The sequence below is a fragment of the Elephas maximus genome, chromosome 9 (assembly GCF_024166365.1).
Source record: "Elephas maximus indicus isolate mEleMax1 chromosome 9, mEleMax1 primary haplotype, whole genome shotgun sequence".
In the NCBI taxonomy this organism is placed as follows: Eukaryota; Metazoa; Chordata; class Mammalia; order Proboscidea; family Elephantidae; genus Elephas; species Elephas maximus.
In genome coordinates, this window is record NC_064827.1 from 87,422,437 (window position 1) to 87,435,477 (window position 13,041).

At 39.6% G+C, this 13,041-nt stretch overlaps 1 protein-coding gene across 1 annotated transcript; it reads right to left on the reverse strand.

Moving 5' to 3' along the window:
- Window positions 1–825: 825 nt before the first annotated feature.
- Window positions 826–7,115, reverse strand: C9H9orf57 (chromosome 9 C9orf57 homolog). Its single transcript, XM_049895002.1, has 3 exons — window positions 7,082–7,115; window positions 4,949–5,074; window positions 826–950 (listed from the first exon to the last, which is right to left on the reverse strand). The coding sequence occupies exons 1-3, from the start codon at window positions 7,113–7,115 to the stop codon at window positions 826–828; spliced, it is 285 nt and encodes a 94-aa protein (XP_049750959.1).
- Between the last annotated feature and the right edge of the window lie 5,926 nt (window positions 7,116–13,041).

Genomic DNA, 13,041 nt, shown 5'->3' on the forward strand with positions numbered 1-13,041 from the left:
GCTACAAATGTAGGGCACTGAATGTGAATAATAAAATATGCAACACATTAAAAAGTGTGAAATGTATTTCAAAGCATATTCATACTCCTTTTAAATTCTTTATGGGAGGGAGTCAATCTTTTCACCTTCTTACTTTGTATTGGTTAATTTGCCAAAATTAGATGAGCCAAACCACTTAGTTGTACTTAAGGAAATTTCGGAATTTGGACAAATCCCAGACAAATGGGGGATGTAAGTGCCAACCTTCCCAAGTGCTTCAGCTCTTTGCCATTTTGATTCATTGCTCCCACAGGCCTGGCTTGCTGATTCATAGTTTATTTTTCCTACGTTATTTGTTAAGTCAGTTTCTCCCAGAACATAAATCACTCAGAAGAAGCAAGTCACTTTGCTTTGGAAACCAAACAAACACACTCAAGTCACTTGGTATCTTGTGATACAATTCATTTGTAACTCGATTTTGGAGCATGGGAATATTTAGGGGAATAAACTAATTAGAGATGATATGCGTAGTTTGACCGGGGTAATCACTAATGTTTTTACTTCTTCATAACCTTGAGACCTCCTGTGGCTGAAAGGGGAATTAAGCAGAAAGAGGAAGGAGAAAGATGGTGTTGAAAGGGATATTTCCGAGATGAGTCAAGAGGTGGTGTGGGCAAGAGTGGTCGCCTTGAAAACCAAAGGCAATTTCAGATTATAACCTCTACATCCTGCAAAGATCTGAGGTTTTCGTAGAGGGCTAATTGACGGTGGCTACCATCTTGTGATAACTGGGTCAGGCTATGAGATTGATGGATCAGTCAGACAATCTGCATATGGGCCACTGGCTCAGAAATTACAGAAAGGTTTATGGCAGCAGTGAGTAGAGTGAACTTCATAAGTTGTCACAATTCTCTTGAAACACTGATTGTGGTGCCTTGTACATCCTTTTACGGAATACCATTGAATGCCAACTGAGGGAAACAAAAGAGGCAGAGGTAAGGGAATATACCTTGGGAGGTACAAGCTACCTGGACACAGATGGTTCAGCTGACAGATTAAAAAAGCAAAACAAGGCAAAATCTCTTGGTTTATCATGATACACATCTAGAGCCTCTACCACTAAGAATGACATGCCTTATCTTGCCTTTAAGAATTCCAACCAAAAAAGTAATCCAGTAGGTACATTGCATTACACAAGCTTTGAAATGGTAAAGCAAAATAGCTTTGAATTCAGATGATAAAAGTAATGCAGTTGTCATTAACTGTGTAGAAATTTCTGAGGTGTTTGCTGTTTGGAGGCCTCTTGATAATCACCCTACAGTTTTACCCGAATCAACAGAAGAGTCATTGAGATGTGTAAGTACTTCTCAGAAATGGAGGGCTGTCCTTGATCTCACTTAATTTTTTCCCTTGATTATAGAAGTAATGCATGTTCACTGTAGAAAATATGCAAAGTACTAAATAAGTGACAGTAACTTCCATAATCCTACCACCCTGAGCATCAGTGCATGGAGCAGTTCTCCAGAGGTGGCAAAATGTGTGACGATCAGAAACTCAACAAAACAGTGATTCTCAACTGGGGATGATTTTGCTCCCCCTGCCCCCAGGGGACATTAATAATGTCCAGAGACATTTTTCATGTCACAACTGGGGAGATACTACTGGCATCTAGTGTGTAGAACACTTAGGTTGTTTCAGTTATTTAACTATTAAAATATAATGCTGCAATGATAGTTTTAATACATGTCTTTTTGTGTTTACACATAAATATTTCCCTGAGGTGTACATCAAGAAGTAGAATTGCTTTGTAGAAGGGTGTGCTCATTTTAAATTCTAATGGGAATTACAAACTGTCTAAAACCATTGCCACGGAGTTGATTCTGACTCATAGCAACCCTATAGGACAGAGTAGAACTGCTCCATAGGGTTTCCAAGCAGTGGCTGGTGGATTTGAAATGCCGACCTTTGTCAGTAGCCAAGCTCTTAACTACTGTGCCACCAGGGATCTAAGAAAATGTTAAACCAACCTGAACTGTCATTGGAAATGTATGGCAGTTTTCATTTCCTTACACTGTCACTAACCCTTGATATTATAAAACTTTTACAATTTTTGCTAATCCCATGGGCTAAACATTTTATTCTTTTGATTTGTATGTTCTTGATTTTTACTAATGAGATTAAGCAGCATTTTATGTTTTTATGTTATTGATATTTCCTCTTCTGAGATTTGCCTTTACATTTCCTTTCACAAGTTTCTCTCCCATTCTGGTTGTTGGTCTTTTTAAAAATTGTTTTTTAGAAGTTATTTATTTATTTTGGATGTTAATTTTTTGTGTTACCTATGATCCAAATACTTTTCAACCAGTTTCTTCTTTATTTTATAGACTTTGGGGTTATCGTCCATTTTATAATTTTTTAAATTTTGATATATTAAAATTTATTATTTATAACTTTTGCATTTTGAGTATTAAGGAGGCCTCCTCTCTTTCAAGCTTAATCATAGGTCCTCCAGTATTTTCTTCTAATCTTTTCGTCATTTGGGTTTTTATGTTTAGCTGTTTAATCCATGTAGGCAAGATTGGCTTTATGGGTGTGAGACTATTGTCTTAGGCTGGGTTCTCTAGAGAAGAAAAACCAGTAAAGCATATATATGTAAATGTATATAGAGAGATTTATTTCAAAGAAATGGCTCATGTGACTCTGGAGGCTGGAAAGTCCCAAATCCATGAGTCAGGCATCAGGCTGGAGCCTTCTTCTGACTCGCATGGATGCAGAAGCTGGTGAACCCACAAGTGGCAGGTCAGTTGGTAGGCTGTTGGCTCATGAGGCTATAGAAGCTGGGGAATCCCAGAGTCAGTAGGTCAGGCTCACAGGGCTGTAGAAGCTGGTGAATCCCAGAATGTCAGACAATAGGCTCAAGTCCTAAGAACTGGAGGCCAGATGAGCCAGATGCAGGATACAGAGCAAGAGAGAGCCTTGCCAGGGCATCCATATATACATATTGGATGCAGGTTACACACCCAAGGAAACTCCCCCTACATCAGAGTATGGGTGCAAGCACTCGTGTAAGGCTGTGACCCAAGGTAGACCCTACACTAATCCACCTGCCTCATTAACACCTAGAGGTTAGAATTTACAACACATAAGATGGAGGATAACTACACAGCACCAGGAATCATGACCTAGCCAAGTTGATAGATAATATTAACCATCACAGACTGTGATGTTGCACAAAGCGCCATGCTTAGAAGGAACCCACTTGGTTTAAGGCTCTGCTATTACTGTCTTGAATTTCTTAATAAGTTTTCGACAAGGGGTCCTGCATTGTCCTTTTTCCCTGCTGTTGTTAGGTGCCATTGAGTCATTTCCTGCTCGTAGCAACCCTGTGTACCACAGAAAGAAACACTGTTCAGTCCTGTACTGTCTTCTCAATCATTTCCATGCTTTAGCCCATTGTTGCAGCCACTGTGTCAACCCATCTTGTTGAGGGCCTCCTTTTTTTCACTAACCCTCTGTCTTACCAAGCATTATGTCCTTCTCCAGGGACTGGTCTCTTCATGATAAAATGTCCAAAGTATGTGAGACGAAGTCTTGCCATCCTTGCCTCAAAGGAGCACTCTGGCTGTACTTCTTCATCCTTGCCTCAAAGGAGCACTCTGGCTGTACTTCTTCGAAGATAAACTTGTTTGTTCTTCTGGCAGTCCATGGTATATTCAATATTCTTCACCAACACCATAATTCAAAGGCATCAACTCTTCTTCGGTCTTCCTTATTCACTTATTCCTTATTCGGTCTTCCATATGCATATGAGGCAATTGAAAATATTATGGCTTGTGTCAGGTGCACCTTAGTCCTCAAAATGACATCTTTGCTTTTCAACATTTTAAAGAGCTCTTTTGCAGCACTTTTGCCAAGTGTAATGTGTTCTGTTTCATTTTTGACATTTTTCAATTTTCCTAGATTCATACTTCATACATTCCATGTGCTGATTATTAAGGTGTTTGCAGCTGTTTCTTCTCATTTTGAGTCGTGGCACATCAGTAAATGAAGGCTGCAAAAGCTTGAATCCATCCACGTCATTAAGGTCGACTTTACTCTGAGGAGGCGGCCCTTCCCCGGTTGTATTTTGAGTGCCTTCCAACCTGAGGGGTTCGTCTTCCAGAACTGTATCAGCTAATGTTCCACTGCTATTCATAAGGTTTTTATTGGCCAGTTTTTTTTCAGAAGTAGACCACTAGGTCCTTCTTCTTAGTCTGTCTTAGTCTGAAAGCTCAGCTGAAAGCTGTCCACGATGGGTGACTCTTTGGTATTTGAAATACTGGTGGCATAGCTCCCAGCATCACAGCAACATGCAAGCTACCACAGTATGACAAACTGACAGAGGCATGGTGGATTTTAGCCTGGGCCCTGCAAATTATGTAGTAATTTTTTGTGAGGATGTGAGGATATCGTGGTTATGTTAGTGTAATCATAATAATTATTATGATTACACTAACATAACCCTGACATGAGCTGGATCCTGTCACTATCCCCACTTTAAAGATGAGAATTCTGAGGCATAAAAAGACGAAGTAATTGCACAAAGTTACACAGCTAATGAGCGGTTTAGCCAACATTCAAATGCAAGTACTTTGACCCAGAGCCCACATTCCTAGTGAATCTATATAATGCCTCATTCTCACCATTCGCATCCTCAGGAAAAATTAATGCATAGTTTGCAGGGACCAGGCTAAACTCCACCATGTCTCTGACAGTTTGTCGCACTGTGGTGGCTTGGACGCTGCTGTGATACTGGGCCGCTATGAGTTGGAATCGACTCGATGGCAATGGGTTTGATTGGTTACGGTTTTTTATTAGTGTAATGTGTAGTACCTGGCATGTAGTAAGTGTTCAATGAATGTTTGCCATAAGGTAAGAATTTTTCCTATGCTTATTTTAAATAACTTTCTTTTTAAAAGTCAGGACTTACGTTTAGTGTAGATCTCTTTTATACAAAACTGACCAGGTTTTGTTTTGCAGGTTCCTAAGTCTAAGAGACATCCATGGAAGGGGAGTGACAGGTTGCATTCTCTACAAATCACACTCACATCTCCTCCTAGTACAGGGAAGAAAAATAAGGGGAAAAAGGAAATAGAGACTGAAAGATAAAAAGAGAAAGAGAGAGATCCAAAAATAAAGCAGTTATTTTCAACTTTGAAATGCAAGCAATAATTTTTAAATTAAGTTTTTAAATCTCATAAATTAAAATTATTTTGATTTTGAGAATTTAATGGGGAAAATATCAAAGCATTTATTATGTTCATGTGTTGGAAGCACCGTGAACAGATACTAATCAAAAATAGTACTAAACCAAAACCAAACCCATTGCCGTCAAGTTGGTTCTGACTCATAGCAACCCTATAGGACAGAGGAGAACTGCCCCGTAGGGTTTCCAAGGAGCGCCTGACGGATTCGAACTGCCAGTCTTTTGGTTAACAGCCATAGCTCTTAACCACTACACCACCAGGGTTTCCAGAAATGAAATGATGCTAGGTTGTCTAAACAATTCAATTAGTTAAAATATTTTCAGTTCCTCAGTGTTTGATTAAGTTAAACCAAAGTTATTTAGCCGGAAAATTTAGTTAATTTCAGCTGTATGGCCACTACTTGGACTGTATTTCAATGCCTAAGGCAGCACTTTACATATAGTGGGTCCTCCATGAATATTTAGTGCTTGATTAATTCTTATATATTGGTTATTTTCAATATCCGATATTCAAATTCCACGGCTCATTTTGGTTATGTAGAAAGAGCCCAGAGATTCTGAACTGAGTCAACATATGTAAGATTGGATGATATCATCTAGAAGATTGTTTTCTAAGTTTGACCGTGCATCAGATTTATTTGAGTGGTTAAAAATAAACAGAAATTCCCAGAGCCCCCACAAACCTACAGAGTCAGAATCTGCAAAAGATAGGGCCCAGGAATCTGTATTTAAATAGGCAAAAACAGCTAAGGGCATACGACTTTAGATGTAGATGTCTGGACTCCTGTTTGAGAACCACTGGTTCTACCCAACTCAGGAATCTGCTTTTTAACAACTCTTGTAGGAAGCCTTGGTCAATGGCGGAGAGTGTGTCACCATCAATAAGCAGCTTAGATTGTTAAAAGAGTCTCTGAAATTGAGCTACAATTTGTCTTAGTATAATATTTACTGTTCCCTTATGTATATGAAGACCACTGCCATGTCAATCCTATTCATTGATAACTCAGTGAAGGGTTTAATAGACATGTTGTGCAATGTATTTCATATCTCCCTCTGCCAAATTGGTGGCACAGTGGTTAAGCATTGGCCTACTAACCAAAAGGTTGGCAGTTCGAATCCACCAGCCACTCCTTGGAAACCCTATGGGGCAGTTCTACTCTGTCCTATAGGGTCTTTATGAGTCGGAACCGACTTGGTGGCCATGGGCTTGGTTTGGTTTTGGTCTGCCGTGTTGAGGGTTAGAGGGGTTAAGTGTTATTAGAAAATTGTTTCTCTGAAGAAGCTAATTGATCTCAGAGACAACCTTCTCTAAAGACATTTAGGAAATTCTACACTGGTTCTCTGACTGACCATGACAGTCTTTGAATCCATAATCAATTATCAGCCAACAAATATTTTTTAAGAACTAAGCTTATGCCAAGGAGCCCTGGTGGTACAACAGTTAATTGTTCAACTACTAACCAAAAGGGGTTAGCAATTGAAACTTACCCAGCAGCTCTGCAGGAAAAGGACCTGGCAATCTGCTCCCATAAAGATTATATCCTGGAATATTCAATGGGGCAGTTCTACTCTTGTCACATGGGGTTACTTTGAGTCAGAATTGACTCGGTGGTGCCTAACAACAATGAGCTTATGCCAAGGACTCTGCTAAGAGATTTACATGTTCTAGCTCAGTCATTTCCCACAATGAATCTTTGAGATAGGTGTTACAGTTGCCCACATTTCACCTAAAAAGAAAACTGAGGCCTTAAGATTTTCAGTAGCTTGCTCAAGAGGCAGAGATGAGGAAAACAGAGGTCTGTTGGGATCCAAAGCCCTTGTTTTCAGGAAGTACACCATGTCACTACAGTTGCATACCTTTTATGGATTCTAAACCTGATGGTACCCTCATCTTGCCGGACTTCCTGAATGTTAGGACTACTTGCTTCTTCAACTCATTTCTGTATGAGTTTTCCTCCTGGACTTTGGATTTTTCAATCTGACAGCTTACCCTCACAGACCCAGTGCATTACTCAGACATTTGGTGCTAAGAGGACACCAAGGTGGGGAGGGCTCATGGAGCCGTATCTTCCTCTGTTCTGCCTGAGGCCCTGGACTCTTTCCTGAGTGAGATCTGCTCCAGCTTCTTTCTTTCCCTCCCAGATGGACCCTCTGCCTTCTGATCACATACCCAACATCCAAAGCCTTCTTCTTTCTAAAACTTTGGCCCTGACATTCTTCACTACAGCTGGAAATAACACCTTAACTTTTAGGTCTTTTGCTGAATGTAATTGTTCGATACCTGATAGCTTTTTTCCAGACTCTTTTTGTCTGAAAATTTACTGCTGGTTTTATTGACATATCTAACACATGATATATTCTGATTTGACAACTAAGTTGAAAGCTTCGGGTTATGTGTAAAATAATTTCCTTACTTGATTAATTCTGAAGTTTGCTATTCTATTTTATGACTTTATTAGTGGGAAAATACTCAATTTATCATATACTTATATAATTATTTAAACACATATTATAAATCATGTATATAATTATTTGGAGTCCCTGGGTGGTGCAGTGTGTTTGGCTGCTAGCTAAAAGGTTTGCAGTTTAAGTCCATTCAGGGATCCTCCGAAGAAAAGTCTAGCAATCTACTTCTTAAAATATTAGCCATTGAAAACCCTATGGAGCACAGTTATTCTCTGACACAAATGGGGTCGCTGTGAGTTAGAGTTGACACAGTGGCAACAGGTTTGGCTTGGTTTTGGTACATAATTATTTAAACAGGTATTATAAATCATGATGCTGCTGATCTTTTTAAAAGTAACCACCCCTTACTTCATGGACAGGTCCCTGGGTGGTGTATATGGTTAAGTGCTCGACTACTAGCCTAAAGGTTGGTGGTTCAAACCCACCCAGAGGCGCCTTGGGGGACAGGCCTTGCTGTCCGGCTCTGAAAAGTAGTCTCGAAAACCCTATGGAGCAGTTCTACTCTGTCACATGGAGTCACCATGAGTCGTGAGTCAACTCCATGGCACCTAACAACACAAACAATAACATTTTCTGGGCAGTTTTGAGAAGTAGAAGTAAGTTTCAACAACAAAATTTTCTTTGTGCTGAATTTTCTTGTTTTGCCTCACAAAATGAATGCAGTTCCCTGCGTGCCCAGCAAAATTAGTACAGTTCCCTCTCTGGGTCATTTTTTCAAGATATCCAAGACCCTGAAGTTGTTCTCTTACGATTTTTCACCTATTCATATGCTCCCCTCCATATTCTTTATAGGAGAGCACTTTGAGGACTTAAATGCAGCAGAGACCCAAGCGGGGCAGGTGGAGTAGCTCGCTGTCGTCTCTGCACAGGGGTAGTGAGAACTCTGTTGTGCACAGTAGTGAGAGTCATGTGGGAAGCAGAGGCCACAAATGGGGGTCTGTGGGCCAGACCTTATGCGTTTAACTTGCATAGAGTTTTAAAAAGTTGTGTTAGTTGCTAACGTATAAAAGTTGAGAATGTTCTCTGAAAAACCTGGATTTCTGGCTTCTCTTAAAGGAACAGAAGACTTGGCCATGTTGGGCTCTCCTTTCTGACAGGGAGAAATCAGGTGCATCTGGGTACTGGCTTCCGCCCTTTAGCTAGAGCCTTCCTCTTGCTTTATAGCTGGTTGGGTTCCCTTATTTATATCACCTTCTCAAACAGTTTAGGCACTTGAGTTGGTGACCCCGATATTTGGTACTGGAAGTCTCCACATCTCACGTTTTAGAATTTTATCTATCTCTGTAGTGCCCTGCAGATTCTTTCTATTAAAGTGTGGTCTCCTGACCAACAGCATCAGCATCACTTGGAAGCTTGTTGGAAGCACAAACTCTTTGGTCCTCCCAGGCCTTCTGAAACATTATGTACTTTTTTTGGTAAAAATAGAGATAACACATTTGCCAATTCAGCATTTATCATGTGTACAATTCATTGACACCAAAGGTATCAATCATATTGTGCAACCATCACCAATATCTGTTGCCAAATTTGCCATTATCTAGTTTTTAACAAGATCCCCAGGTGATGTATATGCACATCAAGTTTGCTTGCTCCTTTCTCTAAACCTAGTCTAGGGTTAACCATCTAATGACTACCAGATTCTGCCCTGTTTACTCCTGGGTTCAGGGTAGAGTTTCATTACCATCTCACCATTTCACTGACGGGAAGGATTTCCGTGATGGTGCAAGAATGGGACTGATCAGAGGCATTACCTTCATACACATCACCTAGTTTGAGGGGCAACAAAGGGTACCTATCTTGGGTCTTAATAATTATCCAAAAGGAATTGAAAACTCTTATCTCCTTTATGTTGTTCTTTTATAAATGAAGGGATGTTGGAGTTGGTGGAAAAGAGCACTTATAATAGAAGTGTTTGAAGGCTCCTGTCTATGCTTCTTTTGTTCTAGTTAATTTACTTGCTTCACCATGTTTACAAGGGCTCCCAGCCTGTGGCACAGTGGCTTAAGAGCTTGACTGCCAACCAAAAGTTGGCAGTTTGAATCCACCAGCCACTCCTTGAAAACCCTATGGGGCAGTTCTACCCTGTTGCTATGAGTCAGAATTGACTTGAAGCAATGATGGGTTTGTTTTTTTTGGTTTTCCCAGCCTAATCTGTTTAGTTTTAGGTGGAGCAATAATAATAGCGATACATAGCCCACCATCTACTAGCTCAGTTTCCTTATCTGTAGGATGTTGGAACTGGTGGAAAAGAGCACTTATAATAGGAGAAGTGCTTGAAGGCTCCTGTCTATGCTTCTTTTGTTCTAATTAATTTACTTGCTTCACCATGCTTACATGGGCTCCCAGCCTGTGGTACAGTGGCTTAAGAGCTTGACTGCCAACCAAAAGTTGGCAGTTTGAATCCACCAGCCACTCCTTGAAAACCCTATGGGGCAGTTCTACCCTGTTGCTATGAGTCAGAATTGACTTGAAGCAATAATGGGTTTGGTTTTTTGGTTTTCCCAGCCTAATCTGTTCAGTTTTAGGTGGAACAATAATAATAGCAATACATAGCCCACCGTCTACTAGCTCAGTTTCCTTATCTGTAAAGTGGCGAATAACAGCACTTTTTTTTAACTCATAGGGTTGTCATGAGGATTGAAGCAATGTTTAGGACAGTACCTGGTATATGGCAAGTGCTTAGTAAATGGTAGCTCTTATTAGCTCAGTGCTTACTCAAGTCTTAAGCACCATACCTTTCTTATTTAAACGTACTCTCTACGTAGTTATATTGCAATTCTGCAAATTCTTAAGTAGTTTCCCCACTTTTTGGTTTGTGCTTTTATAACAACTTACCACCTAAGAGGCAGAATAAGACAAAAACACCATCAAAGATAATTCTTCTCATTTTTAGATTTCCAGCCGAAAGGAAGATGGAAGAAAAGACACGTCTACCATTAAACCTTTCCTGGGAAGTCATAAAGAAAGTTACACATTTATGTTACCTATTTTTAAAAAGGGAAATGACTAAATTGATGTATTTTAATAAGAAAAAATAAATTTATTTTATGATGGAGGAAAAATTTGGTACATGTGTTTATTAAAAATTCTTCCATAAAACTTGTAGTTCTAGAACATTTTTAGTTTAGTTGTCTTCTGAACAAATACCACCCTCTCCCTTCATTTTTTTCCCCTAAATTACAATTGATTAATACAAAAATTAAACTTGTAATTCAGGAAAAAAAAAAATCCACCATGCATCTGTCAGTTTGTCACACTGTGGTGGCTTGTGTGTTGTGATACTGGAGGCTTTGCCATTGGTATTTCATATACCAGCAGGGTCACCCCTGGTGGACAGGTTTCAGTAGAGTTTCCAGACTAAGACAGCCTAGGAAAAAGGACCTGGCAGTCTACTTCTGAAAAAATTGGCCAGTGAAAACTTTACAAATAGCAGCAGAACATTGTCTGATATAGTGCCGGAAGATGAGCCCCTCAGGTTGGAAGGCACGCAGAGTATGACTAAGAAAGAGCTGCATCCTCAAAGGAGAGTCATCCTTAATGACATAGACGGAGTCAAGCTTTTGGGACCTTCATTTACTGATGTGGCATGACTCAAAATTAGAAGAAACAGCCGCAAACATCCATTAATAATAGGAATGTGGAAAGTATGATGTATGAATCTCAGAAAATTGGAAGTCATCAAAAATGAAATGGAATGTGTAAAGATCTATGTTAGGCATTAGTGAGCTAAAATGGACTGGTACTGGCCATTTTGAATCAGAAAATATATGGTCTACTATGCTGGGAATGACAAGTTGAAGGGGAATGACATCACATTCATTGTCAAAAAGAACATGTCAGGATCTATCCTGAAGTACAATTCTGTCAGTGATAGGATGATATCCATATGCTTATAAGGAAGACCAGTTAATACAACTATTATTCAAACTTATGCACCAACTACTAATGGCAAAGATAAGGAAATTGAAGATTTTTACCAGCTGCAGTGTGAAATTGATCAAACATGCAATCAAGATGCATTGATAATTATTGGTGATTGGAATGAGAAAGTTGGAAACAAAGAAGGATCAGTAGTTGGAAAATATGGCTTTGGTGATAGAAATGATGACAGTGATGGCATGACAGAATTTTGCAAGACCAATGACTTATTCATTGCAAATACCTTTTTTCAACAACATAAACAGCAACTGTATGTGTGGACCTCACCAGATGAAAAACACAGGAATCAAATTGACTACACCTGTGGAAAGAGAAGCACAATATCATCAGTCAGAACAATATGGGGGTTGACTGTGGAACAGACCGTCAATTGCTCACATGCAATTTCAAGTTGAAGCTGAAGAAAATTAAAACAAATCCACGAGAGCTAAAATACAACCTTGAGTATATCCCACCTGAATTTGGAGACCATCTCAAGAGTAGATTTGACGTGTTGAACACTAATGACTGAAGACCAGACGAGTTGTGGAAAGACACCAAGGACATCATACATGAAAACAGCAAAAGGTCATTAAAAAGCAGGAAAGAAAGAAAAGATCAAAATGGATGTCAAGAAGAAATTCTGAAACTTGCCATTGAAGGTCAAGTAGCTAAAGCAAGTGGAAGAATTGATGAAGTAAAAGAGCTGAACAGAAGATTTCAAAGGGTGGCTTGGGAAAGCAAAGTAAGGTATTTTAATGAAATGTGCAAAGACCTGGAGTTAGAAAACCAAAAGGGAAGAACATGCTCAGCATTTCTCAAGCTGAAAGAGCTGAACAAAAAACTCAAGCCTCGAGTTGCAATTTTCAAGGATTCTATGGGCAAAATATTGAAGGTTGCGGGAAGCATCAAAAGCAGGTGAGAGGAATACAAAGACACTGTACCAGAAAGAACTGGTTGACATTCAGCCATTTTGGGAGGTGGCAAATGACCAAGAACCTATGGTAATGAAGGAAGAAGTCCAAGCTGCACTGAAGGCATTGGTGAAAAACAAGGCTCCAGGTGTGGACGGGATACCAATTAACATGCTTCAACAAAGGAATGCAGCCCTGGAGGTGCTCACTCATCTATGCTAAGAAATTTGGAAGGCTAACTGACTGGAAGAGATCCATATTAGTGCCCATTCCAAAGAAAGGTGATTCAGCTGAATGCGCAAATTATGGAACAATATCATTAATATCACACACAAGTAAAATTTTGCTGAGGATCATTCAAAAGTGACTGCAGCAGTACCTTGACAAGAAACTGCCAGAAACTCAAGTTGGATTTAGAAGAGGGCATGGAATAAGGGATATCATTGCTGATGTCAGATGGATCTTGGCTGAAAGCAGAGAATACCAGGAAGATATTTACCTGTATTTTATTGACTATGC

Bases quoted from the DNA above. Each gene is read 5' to 3' on its own strand.
- C9H9orf57 (XM_049895002.1), bottom strand. From the start codon at position 7,115: ATGAGGGTACCATCAGGTTTAGAATCCATAAAAG. The intron at 5,075-7,081 runs GTATGCAACTGT...TCCCTGTACTAG, and splicing joins AGGTTTAGAATCCATAAAAG to GAGGAGATGTGAGTGTGATT. The intron at 951-4,948 runs GTAAGTCCTGAC...TGTTTCCCTCAG, and splicing joins AAAAGAGATCTACACTAAAC to TTGGCATTCAATGGTATTCC.